The sequence below is a fragment of the Furipterus horrens genome, unplaced genomic scaffold (assembly GCF_987537825.1).
Source record: "Furipterus horrens unplaced genomic scaffold, mFurHor1.1.pri manual_scaffold_3, whole genome shotgun sequence".
Taxonomy (NCBI): domain Eukaryota; kingdom Metazoa; phylum Chordata; class Mammalia; order Chiroptera; family Furipteridae; genus Furipterus; species Furipterus horrens.
Genome location: NW_028327173.1, coordinates 156,201,560 through 156,220,846, shown reverse-complemented (window position 1 = coordinate 156,220,846; position 19,287 = coordinate 156,201,560). Strand labels below are relative to the sequence as shown.

The 19,287-nt window shown below is 44.4% G+C and overlaps 1 protein-coding gene across 1 annotated transcript in view; it reads right to left on the bottom strand.

The window, feature by feature from the left end:
• The window catches only part of GLDN (gliomedin), a 50,882-nt gene extending 43,030 nt beyond the window's left edge, over positions 1-7,852 (bottom strand). The window contains exon 1 of the mRNA XM_090270599.1: positions 7,426-7,852. Within this exon, the coding sequence (XP_090126725.1) occupies positions 7,426-7,788 (363 nt within the window). The 5' untranslated portion in view covers positions 7,789-7,852. The remainder of the gene's footprint in view (positions 1-7,425) is intronic.
• Between the last annotated feature and the right edge of the window lie 11,435 nt (positions 7,853-19,287).

Genomic DNA, 19,287 nt, shown 5'->3' with positions numbered 1-19,287 from the left:
TATGTCTTGAACTTTAGTTAAACTAGAAGAAAATTATATCTACTTAAAATATAGGGCTGTTAAACCCAAAGAGCTACACAAAAGCAACTGATGGGCTGGAAAATGCTCCCTTTGTAGCAGAATCACAACCTAAAAGCTTCAGCATTTTTTCACACATGACCTTTCCTCTGTAGATAAAATGCATGCAAATTAAGCTTGAATGTCAACTAGATTTGGCCAAGGATTTTTTTGGGGTGGGGGGTGGGGGGAGGGGAGAGTTAGAGGAATGTAGAGCAGAAAAAGAATGTCTTTTTCCCCCCCCTAGATACGTGTGTTTTATCAGATCTGAAGATTGTTCTGATAGTTTCCACACAGGTAACCATATCCTAAAGAACACGAGACTCCAAAAAGTAAATTGTTTTCCTTTCTTAGAAGTTGGTTTTGCTCTACCTTCCACTTGCATTTTGTCAATTTTTCAAATAAAAGCATTCAAAACATTTTTTAGGACTGCCACCAAATAGGAATCAACAGAATTTAACAACAGCTAAGCCGTCAGAATTGGGGTCATGATGACTCTCTGCCAACCCTCGTCATCAGTGGCCCTGCAGAAGGGGCAGGGGCCCAAGAAATCCAGGCCTGCTGAGAAGCCCTCTTGCCATATCAAGGCTAACTCTTTTGTTTTCAATGACAAGATCATTGAGGTTGGGGTGATGCTAATCTAGGCTTTAAGAAGTCAGATATTAACCCAAAGCAACAGCTGATAGAGACACATATGAACAGAAAACTTGGCGTTCTGAAGGAAATGGAGATAAAGAGTAAACCCAGAAATGAAATGCCAAGGCATAGGGCAAGAAGGGCTAATGATAAGTAGTGATTAATCTTAATGGCAACAATGAACACTTACTGGGAACCTAACTACACCAGGCACTGTACTTTACCAACTGCATTTCCCTTAAAACTCCTAACAACTCTGTGAGGCGTGGAGCATATCTCAGTCTTACAGATGAGGAAACAGAGGCTTGGAGAAGTTAAAAGACTTGCCCAAGGTCAGCCAGCTACTGAGCTGGGAGCCCAGGATGTGAATCTGTCTGACTCCAGGGTTCGCCCTGCTCACTGACACAACATACATCAGGGAGGCATCAGCTAGAGGGGATTTGACTGGGAACCTAACAGGGAAGAAGGACTCTCGGGCTGCTCAGGTTAAGGGCAGGCCATAATAGCTGAAGGCAGCAGCAGCATCACATGGAGGTAACTCCAGGCCAGCCACAGAGAGATCCTGGGACAAGGGCAGTTGGTAGATGAACCACCCCTTGGCACTGGAAGCCCCACAATCTGAGAAGTTGTTCTGGAACTCATCCAGAAAGGGCCCTCTGTCCAAAGACCTCTCAGCCTGTGGGCCAGCGCCACTAAGTAACCGGCTGGTCTAAGGCACTCTGCTGTCTCCCCAGAGTGGAGTAGCCCTTTTCAAGTGGGGCATTTGGTTTTGGGTTCCAAAGGGAAAAACCCATTTTGTCACTGGCATAGTGGTGGTGTAGGTAGAAGAAGACGTAGGGACATAGCAGATAAAGAGTAGACAATTCACCAGGCCCCTGCAGATCCATCCTGCTCAGGTTGTAAAGGCTCAGCAGGTTTGTTCCTACTGCCCTCACCTCTGCTATTTTGGCTAGAAAGAGATGAGGGGCTTGTTAACAGCTCCAGGACCTGGGAGCAGGTCTAAATGGCTTAGTATCATTCTTATGGTCAGTACAACTGCTCCGTTCTTATGGGTCCAGATGCTCAGTCTTGAGCCAGTTGTTTCTTACATATATTCTTAGAGAATCGTGATAAATATACAGATCTACATTGAATATTTTCTTTGCATGTGTGCAAAATATGTGTTGATGAAGCAAGTGTCTAAAGGAGGTGCTAAGGGGTCAGCTCTCTCCTGTATTCCTCAACATACCATCATGATCTGATAGACAAGCTAGGTTTACGTGTGTGTTCACAGTACCAGCACCAGATACAGTCTTAGCAGAGGTGTAGCTTCAAGTACCCCCCATCCCCCATGCCTTGCGACCCTTAACTGACATGAGAAATAGCTTCTGACATGGAAACCAACCACACAGTGACAGGAGTGATATCCCAAGTGCCCATGTGCTCACGCTGCTATGAGGAAGGCCAGGGAAGCCCACGGCCCAGGCTCCGCATTCGGATCTCTGACTTTGGCCGTCCTGTCCTTTTCTGTCCCGCTGCATCAGACCCCTGATTTCTCATCAGGGCTCCCGCCACACTGGAGGACCCGTGGGGCACACATTTCCCCTTCAGCTGAAGAGAATGGGGGTCTGAAACATGGCCTAGCTGAGGGGTTAATGGGTGGTTCAAGCTGTCCTGACATTGACCGCTCTAGACCTGTGAAGCCAGCCTAGTAGGAGCAAGGCTTGAGGGTGGGACCCATGACTACCATCCTATCAGAATCAGGCTGGGAAATAATAGGATGGCATGGAGTTGTTGTTGAGCTAAATAAAGCCATTTTTGTTCAACACCGCCCATCACTATAAGATGAGATTGCTGCAAATTAAGTTTGGACGTCCTAACATGGCCCCTAACAATATGAGTCTTGTTTGGCCAACACACTGTCAGCCAATTAAAAAAAAAATTTTTTTTTCGAATTTTTGTCAATATTTAAAAGCCAAGTAATTTTACATAAAAAGTCAGAGGTTTTTTTTTTTTTTTTTTTTTTTTTTTAAATAAAAACTCTCTTGGGAAAAAAATAAGAAGATCAGGCACACTGGGCTCTCGTTCTTACATGGCAACAATCAGCAAGAGCCTTCCTTTTAGACAGAGCACAGGGACCTCGGGCTGGCAGTCCCTATCACACTCAATCACCCCCAGCCTGGTGGCAGCTGCCATGTGCTTATGGCCTTTTCACTCACAAAAGAGTAACACAGCCACATGGTTCAAAAGTCAAAATAATACACAAAGCTACACAGTGAAAGGCTCATTCCCACTGTTTTCCCACGTTCCCTAAGTAAGCACTTTTGTTCGTTTCTTCATTTATTTTTTCCCTTCTTCCTTACTAAATACAATATATACTTTTTTTGCCTTGCTTTCTTCACTTAAAATAAGTACACACTGGGGATTATTCCAACAGCAGTACAGAGAGAATTTTCTCATTCTTGTTTTACAGCCACCTAATATCCCAGTGGGTGAATAGGCCAGTTTGACTAGTCTGGTATTAGTGGACCCAGGTTAAGTCTTTTGCTTTACAAACATTATGTAGTGAACAACTATGTGCTTATGTTATTTCATAGGTGATAAAATCTGTTGTGCGGGATAAATTCCCACAAATGAAATTACTCGGTCAGAGGATAAATGTATTTGTAGATTTTTAAGGTATTGATAAATTGCCTTCTACATAGGTTGTACCATTTTGTACCCTAAACCACAATGCAAGAGCATGTCTGTTTCCCTTCCGCTTCCTCAACAAACTTCTGTCAAACTTTTGTAGTCCTGTCATTCTGACAGGTAAAAACTATTCAGGGCAGCTGTAATTCCCATTTTTAAATCAGGAGCTCTTTCCCCATGTGTTTAAGAGACATTTGCATTTCTTTTCCTGAGAACTGTTCCATTTTCTATTGGATTCCTATTTCTGTTGCTGATTTAGTTATTATTATTTTTTTGTTTGTTTTTTGTTTTTTGTTTTGCCTTATCATCTTCTAGGAGTGCTTATATATATCAGGAAGATTAGCCCTGTATATATGATATGAGCTGCAATATATTTTTTCCAGTTTGTCATTTATCTTTGCCTTTGTTTATGGTGTGTGTTTGTTTCTTGTTGTTATTTGCTCTACAGAAGTTTTATCATTGTTGTGTGTACTTTTAAATGTAGTTAAGTTTATTTATTTATTGTTTGCTTCTGGCTTTCAAGTTATAGTTTGAAAGAAAGATTTTCCCCATTTCAAAATTAAAAATGAAGTTACTCATATTTTTTCTAGTAATTTTAGAGCTCCATAAGTGTACATTTTTGATTCATTCAGAGCTTAAGGTGCACATTGTGAGAAGTAAAACTTTCTTCCTACTGGGTGCTCAACCCTTGTTTTTGTGCAAGATGAAAAATCTATCAGAACATCTTTATGGGTGAGATGTGGAGAATGAATGAGAGGGGACAGCTGATGGGAGGAGAAGTGAGGTGGCAGCGGGGGGGGGGGGGGCAGGTGTGGAGACTCAACAGCAGCAGCATCTCCTGTAGGACTTTCTGGCAGATGGGTTCCCATTACTGGTCCAGCTAGGTGGTTCCCAGAGCCCCTTTTAATATTTTTCTCCAAAGCACCCACTTACTTTTAAGGATTTAATGTGTTTGGCTGTACCAAACTAACTGCACTTAAGTAATAATTAGTTACATTGCCCATTCAACAAAGTCATTTACAGCTGCCAACCAGTCCCTGGTCAGAATGTGCTAGCCAGAATTGCCATGCTGAGTAGATGTACTTTCAGCCAAAAGCACAGAACTCTGAATTCTGTTAATTTGAGGAGGCTCATTATGGGTAAATGAACATTTTGGAGGACTTTTTGAAATTATGATACTAGTCTGCGTATAGCTTATTTCTTTGTTCCTAGATTTCTAAGGACATGGGACCTCAGTGAGGGGACTTTTGATCGAACCCTCATTGAAGACCTACTGGTGCTGTATGAAAGGGCAGGGGAAGGTATAGAATTCAACCTTAAGGACTGTGCAATGAATTGTCAGGCTGTGTACTGAACAGTTCTCTTAGCAACTTCTCTACTAGAGGTGCCCGTGGGACAGTTCTTTTTTAAAAATTGTTTCCTCATGTGAATAATTCTCTGTTCCAAGAAAGTCAGAGTAAAGATGAGAAAAATTTGCAAAGGTGAATGGTGAGGATGTTGCGAAAGAAGAAAGAAAGAAGGAAGGAAGGAAGGAAGGAAGGAAGGAAGGAAGGAAGGAAGGAAGGAAGGAAGGAAGGAAGGAAGGAAAGAAAGAAAGAAAGAGAGAAAGAAAGAAAGAAAGAAAGAAAGAAAGAAAGAAAGAAAGAAAGAAAGAAAGAAAGAAAGAAAGAAAGAAAGAAGGAAAGAAAGAAACGGCTTCTTGGTAATAAAATTGGTTCCCCTGCCTGAAGCAGAGGCCTTGAGGGGGACCTGGTGAGAGTGAGATGCTTAAGGCAGCTTTCTGGCATCAGGAAGTTGTGCCGTAACCTTCCTGATAGTAAGTGGGCACCAACCCCCAACTGCACCCCTAACAATTAATTCAGAATCTCTGGGGGTGGGATCCACGTGTTTAAATGTCCCCATATGATTTCAATGTGCAACCGCTGCTTTAGAATGTGCTACTCAAAGTGTGGTCCTCAGACCAGCGGCCTTCATATCAGTGAAACTTGTTAAAAATCTCAGAATCTCTTGCCCCAACTTAGACCTTCTAGATCAGAACCAGCATTTTAACAAGACCCCTAAGATATTCATAAGCACATTGAAGTTTGAGAAGCGGCGATCTACAGCAGCGTTTCTCAAAGTGTGGCATCTGAACCACCCGCATCAAATTCATCACAGGATTGAAGGGTGAGGAAATTATGATTCTATATGCCCAAGGGCAGAGCCCTGGAATCTACATATTTAATATGCCAACTGTTTGTGAACTACTCCCAAGAGGAAAGCCAGCATGGAAATTCCCTCATTGGCTCTAAAAGGTCAAAGCATGCCCATTGCAAGTGGGGGCTGAGTTGGTGATAAGCCCCTACAAATGTTTCTCAGCCTGATAAATGTGAGGTTTCTGCTCTCTGACCTGTAATAGAGCAGGTGATGGTAGTTAATTTTAGCTTTCAGATTGACCCAGAAATGAGTCCGTTCTCTTGAGTTAGTGGCTGAACAGGCTGCAATTTAGATACATAAGCCTCTACTTTAAAAACAGAATTAAAAATATAAAATGTTGATGCTCAGATGTGTCCTTCTTGGAGGGTTTCAAAACCCCCCTCAAAATGCACAGTAGAGAGACAAGAGAAAGAGCAAATTCCTCAAATGATATTTCTTCATTTTACAGAGATCTGTTTTTAAATTTTTTCTTGGGCCAGATTTTTAAATGTTTATGGATTAAAAAAAAAAAAAAGGAAGCTAGGGATGGGAGATTTAATCTCTTAAAAAATGTGTCTGCAGTATGTAGTACTTTCATGTAGTTTTAAAAGCATTTCAGTTCATATAAGATATTTAAAAGCATATATGATATCAGAAGCATTAAGTGGATTGATCTTCAAACACCTAGGATTCTGAATTGTTCCTCACACTTGAGGTGACAGAACTCTTTGTAAATATAAAGTGAAATAAGACCATTGCGGTTGTAATGGATAATAAAATGGAATGGGGAACAGCAATGTGACCTACATGCAATTGTTAGATAATTACTGAGTTAAAAATCACCAAAAGCAGAGAAACTTAAAACTGGGAAAAAAGATTTTTTTTTTTTACTTTGCTTTAAAGAATTTCTTTAGAGCAGTGTTTCTTAAACCTTTTTTTATAGTATATTTTATTGATTATGCTGTTACAGTTGCCCCAATTTTCCCCCTTTGCCCTCCTCCACCGGTACTCCCCTTCCCTCCAGCAATCCCTCCATTTAGTTCATGTCTGTGGGTCATGCATGTAAGTTCTTTGGCTTCTCCCTTTCCTATGCTATTCTTAAGATCCTCCTAATATGTTCCTACCAATTATGCTTCTTAATCCATGCGCCATTTCCCCCTTTTTTGGGGGGAGTACAGTGGAGCCCCCTTCAAAATATAATGAAAAGCTACACACTCCTCCCAAATGCACCGCCTGCAAGCAATTTCTGGAATTCTACAGACTTCCCTGGAGCGCATATTAGTACCATCAGCTCTGAGACTTTAAGATAACCGCTTAGGCCTAGGAGCAATTTTCTCAGCATCAAGGTCTTGGGTGCTTGGTAAAATTAGAACTGACTGTTTTCACTTAAACCAAGACAAATAGGTCAGCAATCTCGTGGGGACGCGAGGCCACGTGAAAAACCAGACCACTAGATTATGCCAGGAAAAGAATCCCTTTATTGAAGAAGCCTGCACCCTTTCAGAGATGCTGCTTCCTTGCTCTCAGGGGGCCTCAGTGAGTTGTGCAGGCAGAGCCCAGAGACCGCTGGGGCTCCCTTCACACCAGAAGGTGAAAACTTTTGTCCAGACTTAGGAAGAGGAGTAGGTTCTTACAAACACTGCCTATATCCTTCATTTACCTGCAGACTCAACGACGTTCAGAGGTGGTAGACTTACCCCTTCACCATGTCCCCTTTTAACTGATGAGGATTCTGACCCCCAAGGGCTAAGGTGACATTTCCAGGGCCCTCTTTCCACAGCCCCCTGCCTGCCACCTGGCCGGGAGAGGAGAGGGCGTCCTGCTCTTTCCCCACACTGCCCGCTGCCCACCCAGCAGGGGCGCCACGGGGTGTCAAGCCCCGCCTACCGGCACCATGGAGTAGGTCATCATCATCAGCATGTCTTGGCTCTCCGCGCGGAGGTGCGGCACGGGTTGCCCGCTTTGGCTGCGTTTGTTGCGCGCAGCGCCCGCGGGGTCCCGGGGTGGCGCCGACGCCCAGCGCGGCGCGTGACTCAGTTCCTCCAGGAAGGCGCGCAGGGCGCTGTCCTCGCGCTGCTCCGTGGCCCGCTGCGCCTCCAGCGCCCGAAGCGCCGCGCTCAGCCCGCGCCACTGGCACAGCGCAAACACCGTGCCCGCGGCATTGAGCGCCGAGAGCAGGGCCACGGCAGCCAGGGCACCGCGCAGCCCCCAGCCTGCACCCCCGCAGCCTCGCTCCACGCTTCGGGCCATGCTCTGTGCGCCTCGGGCCAGCGGTCAGGGCTGGGCCGCCTCCTGCCGGGGCAGCCTTTATACGCCACGGGCAAGCCGTGGGCTGGTGGCAGCGCCGTGAGTCACGCCGCCCTTTGGCCCGGTTGGTGGGGCAGGTTGGGGACAGAAGCAGTGACGCCCGAGCAGCCCGGAGGGACAGGCGGGCGGAGATGGGTAGACGGGGAGAGGAGCTAGTGGAGACAGTCCACGGAGGAGGGGTAGACAGGGCTCATGCTCCCGGTGCTGGCCAAGCAAACCAGCAAGCCCGCCTCTCCCTCCCTTTCCAAACTGCCCTGCCTGTCGGTATTGCCTTGGCTCAGAAGGGCAGACGAGGGTCAGACTGAGGGCGAGAGCAGGAATTTTTATGGCCGAGAAGTCGCTGGATTCCTCCCACACTGCCCTCTCTGGAGGAAAGGATCAGCACGCCCTGATGCCAAGGCACATGCCCACTGTTCCTGGAAGGCCTGCTGCTGGGCCGAGTCCAGGCTGTGCATCACTCCTCCCACCATCACAGGACCCCCCATAGCCACTTAAGACCCTACTAGATCTTTACAAGGAAGGGATGGATGGAGATAGTGAGAAAGTTGACATTGGAGAGTTAAGAAGTTCACTGGTCAGAAACAGAAAAGGCGAGCCCTATCTGGCAAGCAGGAGTCATCTTTGAAGGGAGAGTTCCAGCATTTGACAGGTCAAGAACTCTCCCACGAGACCCATACCTGGGAGGTGGCAGGGTGATGAGAGAAAAATTCAAGAGTGGGAATCAAGAGACCTGGTTCTAATATTCTGCAGCTACCCAGCTGAGGGCCTTTGAGCATGTCCAGAGTCAACTCTGGACTGATTCTGAGGAGCTTTCTGGTGGAAGGGTTGGGACTCTAGCCAGGCCCCTTCCAGGCCTTACTCATCCTGCTTTGCTTGAGAGGGCAGGTGCCTAGTTACCCCTTCACAACCTCCCTTTCCTGTCAGCTCAGATGCTTGCTGTGCCTCAAGGGCCCCTGTGCCCCAAATGCATAGTCACTTCTCAGCCTCTTTGCTCTCTGTCTTTATCAGCTTTCCCAGAATGGTTCTGTGGCCCCAGGGTCCCAGGGCCTGCAGAAGTCCCCGCAGGTGTGGGAGGACCCCAACCAGAAGCCATGATTGCTGTTTCCATAGCCCATTATCTCAGAGGAGGAGGTGGCCCATCGAGCCAGCTGCAGCTGTCAGAGAAATGACTTTTTCTAGCATAGGGGGTCCCAGCTGCTTTGGCACCGAGGACACCAGTACAATGATGAGGAAGCAAGCACCTCAGGAATTAATGCCAGGAGCTCTGCAACCATCTCCTCCCCAAAGGTGTACATTCCAATTCTTGTAGGTGGGTTTTTGTTTGTTTTCACAGAAGAGCAAGCCCAGGGAGTCTCAGCCTTCTCACCCACTACTCACAGTGTGAGCCAGAATAGAACCTCTGGGGAAGTTACACCTCAGAAGTTCTATGTTAAGGTCTGGATTCCTGAGTTTTAATAGGTACATTGACCACCTTGCATTTTCTTAGAAGACCATCTGGATGAGGAACAATTAGGAAAGCATGAAAGTCCAAGTGGTTCATGAAGGACCCCAACTACAGAGACATAATGGCTGGGAGGTGAGGGAGACAATACAGACAACTTTGTCTAGTTCCCCCCCATTCTAACATACTGTGACCTAATTGAAGAATTGCCATGTACCCTTATCTCATGTCATCCAGGCTTAGGAAGCCAATTGTAAAGCTTCTCTTCACTGGGGAGAAGCCACAGAAAGACAGAGTTGGGGCTCAGCCCAGTGAGATCTTCATTTAATTCACTAACAGCCTACTGAGCACCTGCTATCTATCGGGCACAGTGATGGACTTTGGGGGGTGTAAGAATGAACAAGACAAGCAGCTTATAGTGTGGGCAGTTAGAGCACCATGGAGCTTCCTGAGTTTCTCTTTATCACAACATTCACTACAGTTACTGTTGCCTGACCACCTGTCACCAGTGCCCACCACCAGCAACAGACTATACAGCTCTGGAACTTCAGGGCCACATCTTGTTTGACCCAGACTCCCCCAACCCCTGGCATAGTTCCTGGCTTGAAATGGCCATTCAATAATTTCCTGTTGGATGTGTGAATGAACAGATGAATGTATGAAAGGCTGTTTAGTGAGGGCATTTCTATGAGAAACGTGTGTGCATGGTGGTGCTGGGGCTTAAGAACAAAACTGCTTATGCCACAAACCTGGCCCATCTTCCCTGGAAGGCTGCCCAGTGGTCAGGAGAATGAGGAGAGCCTGACACACATAACCCCACCCCGTCTGGCTCAGAGCCCACAGCCAGTAGAAGGAATCGAGTTCCAGTTTCACTTGGAACCAGCCAGGCTCTATCCGAAAACCCTAGATGCTGCCCCCTTGGGATGTAGGACTGCAAGGCTCATGGCATGGACAATGGGCTGGGAGGGTGGAGTGCCTGAGATACTGCACTGGGGCCAAGAGAGGGGCATAACAAGGGGGAAAAAAAGACAGATTCATTTCCACCCGACCCTGCTCCCAGTTCCTACTCCAAGCCTTTCTGTGTAGGATTATGGTATTTTACAAGGAAGCAGAAGGTGGGATATGTCACTATGACCTACAGTGCAGCTTATCTTCACTCATCAATTGCTCCAAAATGGCTGTATCCAAACAGCTGGCCTTGCTTTGTTCTCTTTCGCCTTTCTCCTCTGTCCCCTCTCTCCACCCTCTCTCCACCACGCATCAACCTTTCTCCTTCTCTGGGTTGCCCCTATTTAAGGTCTAGTTCAGAGTCCCCTTCCTCACCAAGACTTGCCTTTGTGCCAGCTTCCAGCTCTCCCTGTCCCTGAACTCTGCAAGCCCCAGGGACTCAGGCTATGAGCATGGGCTTTAGAATCAGAGAGACCTGGGCTTGAAACTGCTTTTTAACTGTGACTTCGGGTATGTTACTCAGCTTCTCAAAGGAGACTATAATGTTATCTATCTCATAGGGTTGTGAAGATTTAATGAGAAAGTACATGTAAAGTACCTGGCATACAGTAAGTGCTGTTGGCTGTGGGCTGTCTGAACTTGCTGACACCCATACATTTCTTTGTGCTGTTGACCAATGTCTTAGTTTTTCCCAATCTTAGTTTATTTGTTGGGTTATAGCATGTTTAAAGAAGGGAACTCTCTTCACTGTATAGGAATACACTGGCAGGGGCTTGTGCCAAGTAGGAATATTTGATTAATTGATTGGTTAACTCATCATACTTTGTTGAGGCTTTCTAAGGAATAGAACTTTTGAATGTGTGGTAAACTTGGCCTATTATCTGAACACAGTGGCTCTGAAGTTGGTTATGTGGGCCCTTCAATTCCTAGTTTCCTAAGCCCCCTCCCACTTGTTGAGAGGCAGATATGCCCACACAGCTGTCCTGCCTAGTATTTCTCAGGGTGGACTGATGCTTTCAACTTATTAGTTTTTTAAAATTTAGCTATTAATATGGCCCGTTTTGTTGACACAGGGGGTTCAACATACAGTGAGGACACAGGGAGATATCTGAATTCCCTTTCCTGGAGACCAAAGAAGCCAAGAACATTGCGTGCTATCTTTACAATGAGAAATAGTTTTTCCATTAAAAGGCAGGTGCTCCATTTCTACAGGTTAAACAGGATGTTCCTTAAAAAAATGATTCCAGCTGGTTAACTTTAGGGCCCTGGAGAATGAAATCCAATTCATGGATATACTCCGACTTGAATTACACAGCATTTCTTCCTGATTGTGAAGTGAATAATTTTCATTTACTCTAAGGCCTGGGTATTTTTCTTTGGTCCTCTGTGATGAGGTTGGCAACTATGCTGTGACTGCTGAGGGTGCTTTGTTACCTCACCACGCACCCTTCCTACTTGCCAGTGGAGAGGGAGAAAGTCTCTAATGGTTGCCACCACGTACACCTTCCCCCCAACTACCTCTGGTTTTAACTTCCTATTTCTTCATTTTAATCCCAAGAAGTTTCAAGGCACCCAGACAAAGTCAGCACTTCTCTCTTCTTCAGTGTTCACTCACTCACTCATTCATTCACCCATCTATTCATTTATCCATTTATTCAACAAATTGGGTGCTTGCTATCTGCCAGGAACTGTATTAGGAGCTAGGAATAGGATGAAGAGCAAAACCAGACACCATTCCTGCCTTCCTGAAGCCTACAGTCTAAGTGGGAGATGAGATTAGTCCAGCAATCTCAGATGTGAAGGTATAATTCTAAATGAGACAACGAGATAAATGCCCTGAAGTAAAAGAGTGTGATTCTGTGAGATCTCACCACTGAGGAACTTGTCATAGATGTGGGCTGTAGAGTGAAGCAAGGCTTCCCTGAAGAACTAATGGTGCTTGAGCTAGAAAAAGATGAGCAACTGTTAAAGAGGTGGAGGTGTGGGTGGAAGAGTTGCAGGCAGAGGGAACAGCATGTGCAAGGCCCTATGGCCGGATGTACTGTGGCTTATTTGAGGGACCATAAGAAAGCCAAATGTGGCTACAGCATAGAGAGAATGGGGATCAGGGAGGAGAAGGGAATGAAATGAGGCTGGAGACCGAGTTAGAGGTCACTCTGTAGGTAGGACCTCATAGGGTTGGCGTCTTTATTGTGAGATCAATGGGACGCCAGTGAGGGGTTTTAAGTGTGTGTGGGTGGGTGGAGGGAGGGGCCGGGCTGGTCAATGACAGATTTTCATCTTCAAATATTACCTTTTATTGCCAGGGTTTACAGTGGCTTCTGTCACTACAGAAACTGTATGATCTCTCACCTTCACCAAACTGAATTTCAGCCTTTAAACCCACCTTTCCAAGTGAAATAAGAAAACATCAAGTTCTAGAAAATACCACTTTGTCTTTCACTACACGTTTAAAGGTAGTTGAAAAATAGAACCATGACTAACATTTAAATGATCTGACAAATCTTGATACTAGCAGGGGTCTCTGTGTAATATCCAGCAGGTAGTTACATTTTCTGAGAAATCAGCCTTTGGTGCTTCAAGATGGAGGCACCAAGTCAGATCATCTCTAGGGTCGGGAATAAGAACAGATGCTGTTGCTTCCCTTATGAGATTTGGTCTAAGTTGGACAGGTAACAACAGATTTCCCCCATCATGGTTCCTAGACCTTCGAGTCACCCAATCATTGTTAGACACAGAGCTGTCCAAGGTTGTACAGTAGTGTTATTTCAGTTCTCCACTACTCCTTCTGTGCTTTCTATGTTTGTAATGAACATACTCCTCCCCACCTCACCTCATCCAGCCCTTCTAGTGCATTGTAGCCAACTGTCACAGGCTGGGTTCTCGGCAACAGATGCTGAGATGGAATTTGGGGTGAAATATATTTGTTAGGGATCAGCGCCTATGAAGCAAGAAGGAAGAAGCAGGATTAGGCAGAAGCAGAAATCCAACTCAGTGCAGTCCTGCAAAGCTTCAGCCCAGCCACTGGGGGGCTCTGGATTGAGTATTGCCCATCACAGTGTTGTGTCAGCTGGAACAACTGGGCCTTCACACCAGTCTCACTCAGTCACCGCACAGATGTGGGCTGCCCCCAGAAAGGTGTGACCATGGGCTAGGTGGCTCTTGAAGCTGAGGCATACCCTGATTTCATACCTTGAATCTGGGCAGCAAGTACTTCTTGAAAGGGGATGGGGGCACACCTGTCTACCACATCGACCAACCAATTAATGTCAGAGATGGGTCTGCAAGTTCCAACATTAGTAGACTTTAAATTGTGACCTTGTAAGACTATGGAGAGAAGCCTTCTTTTTCACCTGGCGTTATGACCTTTCAGTAAATAAAAAAGTGACTTTCAGAAACTGAATGAAAATGTGGAGAAGTTCTGTGAGTGTCTTTGAAATGACTAAATCTATGAAAGTAAGTTAATACTGCAAAGCCCACTTAAGAAACTTGAACCACTGTTTTTGAAAGTTCAAAACAAAGCCTTACATTATAGGCCTTCTGTGTTCAGAGTACTTTCTCATGTCATTTGAGCCCTATAATAAGCCTGTGAAGTGAGCAGGGCAAGTCTTACCACCATTTCATGGATGAGAAAGCAAGGCTCAGGAAGGTTAAGTGGCTTGCCCGAGGTCATGCTATTGAAACCTCGCGAGCATTCATCCATGCGCTCTTCATCAAAAGTGGGAAGCTTCTCATCCTAAATTTTGAGCCAGTTAGGAATGTTCAAGCTGATGGACAGGAAATAGAAAAATAGGACCGGGAAAGGATTTGAACTGATGGAATGGAAAGTGGCTTAGAGCAGCATTTGGCTCCGAGACTTAAAAACAAAAGCAGGGCAAGCACTGGATGCTAGAATGTGTAAGCTTCACACGAGAAAGGAATCCAGTCCCAGTCTAGCCTTTTATGGGGGTTCAGAGAGGACAGTGGTGTCAGAACATGATTTCTTGGAGACCAGAGAAGGGAGCCATCATCTCTGTATCTCAGAGATGGATAGGGAACCTGAAAGAAAGGTGAACTGGGGGCCTGAGAGCCAAAGACCTTTCCATTCTGGGGATCAGAAGCCGGAGTGACAAGCAAGAGAAGATATGTCTAAACCTCTCTAGAGACTAAGTGGGAGGGACTGAAAGGGATTCCTGCCAATATCAAGCCTCGAAAGGACGGAAGTCCATTTGCAGAGCCAGTGGACTGAAGGCAGGCCTGGAGCACTGGCCCCAGCCCGGGGAGCGCAGGTCAGATATAGACCCTGAACTGAGATGACTTTTTGTAAAGGTTTATTTTATTCTCATTTGATGGTGGGGAAGAGAAAATGGGGAAGGGGAGTGAAGAGAGAGACAGAGAAACATTGATGTGAGAAACATTGATCGGTTGCCTCCTGCAGGCACCCAACTGGGGTTTGAACCTGCAACCTAAGCATGTGCCCTGACTGAAATCGAAGCGGCAAGGAATTGAACTGGTGACCTTTCCATTACCTTTTGGTTATGGACAATGCTCCAATCAACTGAGCCACACTGGCCAGGGTGATATGGCTTATTTTTTAAAAGAGATATGTACAGCTCTGATACTGGGCTCTTTCTTTCTCCTTTCTCTCTCTTTCTGTTTTTTCTCTTCTTTTTTTTCTCTCTCAAAAACAATTAGAAATAAATTATCCTTATGTGTCCTTTCACATTCTTTTTTCTTCTAAATTCTATTTCATTATGGTAAGAATACTTAACATAAGATCTATCCTCTTTATAAAAGTTTAAGTATATTATATGGTATATTGTTGACCGTAGGCACAATGTCACACCACATATCTCTAAAACATATTCATCTTGCTTCACTAAATCATCATGTCCTTTGATTAGTAACTCCCCATCACCCACCCCTGCCCTGAGTCCCAGGCAACCACAATTTCACTCTTCGATTCTATGAATTTGACTGTTTTAGGGACCTCCTGTAAGTGAAATCATGCACTGTTTGTCCTTCTATGACTGGCTTATTTACACTTAGCATAAGGTCCTCAAGGCTTATCCATGTGGTCTCGTACTGCAGAATGTCTTTCTTTTTTAAAGGCTGAGTAATATTCCATTGTATGGGATACTTTCTTTATCCATTTATTATGTCAATGGACATTTAGGATGCTTTTACATCTTGGCTATTCTGAATAGTGCTGCAGTAAGTATGGGAGTGCAGCTATCTTTCTAAGGTCCTGATTTTCATTCTTTAGTATGAACACCCAGAAGTAGGATTGATGGATCACATGGTAGTTCTATTTTTCATTGTTTGTAGAACCTCTGTGCAGTTTTCCATAGCAGCTGTACCACTTTATTGTCCAACCAACAGTGTAAGGGTTCCATTTCTCCACATTCTCACCAACACTTGTCAACTTTGTTTTTATTTTATTTTATCTTAATTTTTTTGATAATGGGCATCCTGACAAGTGTGAAGTGATATCTCATTGTGGATTATATTTGCATTTCCCTGATAATTAGTTAAACATCTTTTCATGTACCTATTGGACATTTGTATGTCTACTTTGGGGAAATGTCTATTAAAGTCCTTAGCCAATTTTTAAATTGGGTTATTAATTTTTTTGACATTGAGCTGTAGGAGTTTGTTATATATTTTAGAAGAACCACTTATTATACGTATGGTTTGCACATAGTTTCTCCCATTCTATATGTTGTTGCCTTTTCACTATGTTGATTATTTCTTTTGCTGTGCAACAGCTTTTTAATTTGATGTAGTCTGACCTGTCCATTTTTGCTTCTGTTGCTTGTGCCTTTGAGTGGGGGAATGAGGGTTCAGGTCTTCCTACTCTCTCATCTTATTAATATCACTCTGAAATGACTTCTTGAATGGGACTGTGATGCTTTCTTAAAGCCGTGCATGTAGGCACATGATCTCTAAACTGCCCCTTCTTCTGTGAGCATAAGAAGGCACCAGTAGGTATCTTGGCAAAGGGACCTGGGTGGATGAGAGGGAGGGCAGTCATACAGGTACATTGAGGTCTTTCTCTACTCCTGAAACCGGAGGATATGAGAACACTGGAGAACGAGAGTTTTCCTCCTAGGGACTTGATAAGGGGATGGATGTCCACCACTTGTGCCTGGCATTGAGCCCAGAGAGCAAACAAAAGAAAACACTACCACAATACCTAGGAAGCCCAGCAATACTCTTAGGAGAGGTGTGCATGAAACCAAACCACTAGAGAACAATGATTACTTTAAAATGATAAGAACAATGGGATTTAAAGATTCCAGTAGAACATAAAAAGACCTTCTGGAACAAAAAGACAAGATCTGCAGACAAATTAAGTACATTAAAAAGAGAGAGGTAATATTTCAGTAACAGTAAGTTAATTTCCCAAGCTACAAAAAAGGTCTGAGTATGCTGATTGAAAGGTTTGGTCAAGTTCTAGGCAAGGCAAATGAATCATAGTTTAGTAAATTTCTGTAGTCTAAGTATAAAAAGAAAATCTTATAATCTTTCAGAAAGGAAGTTCAAGTTACAGAGGATGAAGGATAATGGGGCATCAGTTTCCTCATCTATAACACTCAAAGCAGAGATGATTGGGTGAATCCTTTCAAAGATTAATGAGATAAAAATGTTGTATACTAAGAATTCTGTGACAAGACCTTACTCCTCCGTCAGAGTGAAAGAAATGTATCTGAGGATGTGTAAGCATTCAAAGAACATGTCAGCCACATCTCCCATCAGAGAAAAAGACCCAAATAGTAATGAATGAATCAGCTTAAAGGCTTCAGGACGGAGGGATGATGAAAAGGAAGAAGAGTGATGAGCAAGGATCTGTACAATACATAATTAGTTACATTACGATGGATAATAATAGATCACTTAGAAATGTGTAATACAAGTGCTCAAAATAGAAGAGACATATTTCAAAGGAAATGTTAATAATAGTCTGGAACTAAAAAATACTAAAAGGGAAAGAGGAAGTAAAATTTTTCCACGGGTCTCATGTTGGTGTGTAACAGTGGGAAGTGAAAGCATTCTAAAGTTGCATCCTGCAGAGGAGGAAGGAGAGAAGGAGGTTAGAGAATTTGGCGAAAATAGTTGGAAGCTCACCTTCATACGATGGAAGAAAAGTATGGGTCTGACTATGAGTGGCAAAAAGGGGGAGGCAGCTAATAGAAGGATAGAGCTCCCGAATTAAAAAGAAAAATAAAAAGAATTGAATAGCAACTTAAGCTAATTAATACATAAACATGAAATGAGGGAAGGGGTGAAATAAGTATATAACAAACATTAAGTAAAACAGAACAAACAAGTCCCTGATGACTTGTTTGATAAAGACAGTGCATATTTCTGCAGTCTGAAGCTCAGTCTTACTTCACCTCTCTGAAACCTTTGGCGCTCTTCACCATTCCCTCCACCTTGGCACTCCTTCCTCTCTTGGCTTTCATGATATTACATCCTTCTGGTTTTTCTCCTACTTCTCTGATTGACTATTCCTTCTCAGTCTCCTTCAACTGCTCTTCAACCTCTGTTCACCTCAATTGCCAGTGTTCTCCTAGGTTTTACCATACACACTCTCTCTATAGACTCTTCTTTGCTGATTTCACCCACTTCCAGAGCATCTGACCGCCACATACCATGGATGACTCCCAAACTCTGTCTGCAGCATAGGCATCTCTTCGGAGCTCTAGAGGCACAGAGCCAACTACCAATAATATAGCTTCACTTGGAGGCCCACAGGGACCTCAAACTCAGCACATTCCAACTTTCTTCACATCCCCTGCTCCTGAAGTCCCTAAAAACAAAACAAAACAAAGACCCTTTTCAAGTTGCTGGAAGAAAGTACCATATCATTTTATTTTTTATTGCTTTATTAGTAATAGCAATTTTTTTTCAGATTTTATTGATCGTGTATGTGTGTGCATGTGTGTGCAAATCCTTTCTTCACTAGATATTCCTTATATCCCTTCCTTCCTCCCTGCCTTGTGACTTAATCTGGGTTCCCATCAAGCCTCAACCAGATTATTGCAACACTCTCCCTAGTGCTCCTCTTGCTCCCGGTCTGCTAGTTCATGAACCTAAATTCTTCAGTTCGAGTGATATGTTTATTACACAAATATGCTCATGACACTCCCTTGCTTAAAATTCTTTAATGGCTTCTTACTGCCTTCAGCATGAAAACCAGGCTCGCTGGCACGGCCCACCCAGTGCCCCCCATGATCTTACCCCCACTACTCTCTGCAGCCTGTTTCTCACCAGTCCACACTTGTGCTTTATATTCCCTTTCCAATCTTGTGGGAGGTGCCTGCTCTATCCTTACTCCATGCCATTGCAGTGCTCATTCCTCTGCCTTTTTTTTTTTTTTTTGGTCCCTTTTTTCTTCTTTATCATTCTTCAAAACTTGCCTCTGGCATTCCCTCTAGGGAGCCTTCCTCAATCCTGACCCCACCTCCTTGGGAGGGTTAGCTATCCCAACTGTGCACTCCCACTGCAATTGTTTACCCACCTGGTGTGCATTCCATCATTTTATCATTGCCTTTTTATATGACATCTCCCTGCCAGGCTGTGAGCTCCTTAAGGACAGGTCTATATCTTGCTCATCATTATATTCCCAGACCTTAATGCATGCCTGGCTTATAGTAGACATTCAATATATTTTTGAATGACTGAATATATGATAAAATGAAGTAACATTGCCATAGTTTCTTTCTGACACCTCCTTTCCTGAACATTGGATTCACTCCTGAAGGGAGAGTATTGAAGTTTCATGGCACCAGCCCCACTGCCCAGTGGGAGAATGTGATCTCTTGAGAACTTTGATCATCACAGGTGGTGTTTAAAGGGGGTTCTCTATATCTGCTTCCCTTGTAAAATTTCTCTGCCTTTAGCCTGAGCCTGTCGACCTTCCTATTTTATTTTGGGGGAGCATAACTTTTACTGGTGTCTTCCCCCAGAGGCTCTCCCTGTTTTGCAAGAGGCTACAAGCCTGGATGTTCAAGCAGATACTGAAAAGGGGCCAAAGTCCCAGGGGTCGGTCACTCTAGAGGGTGTCTTGT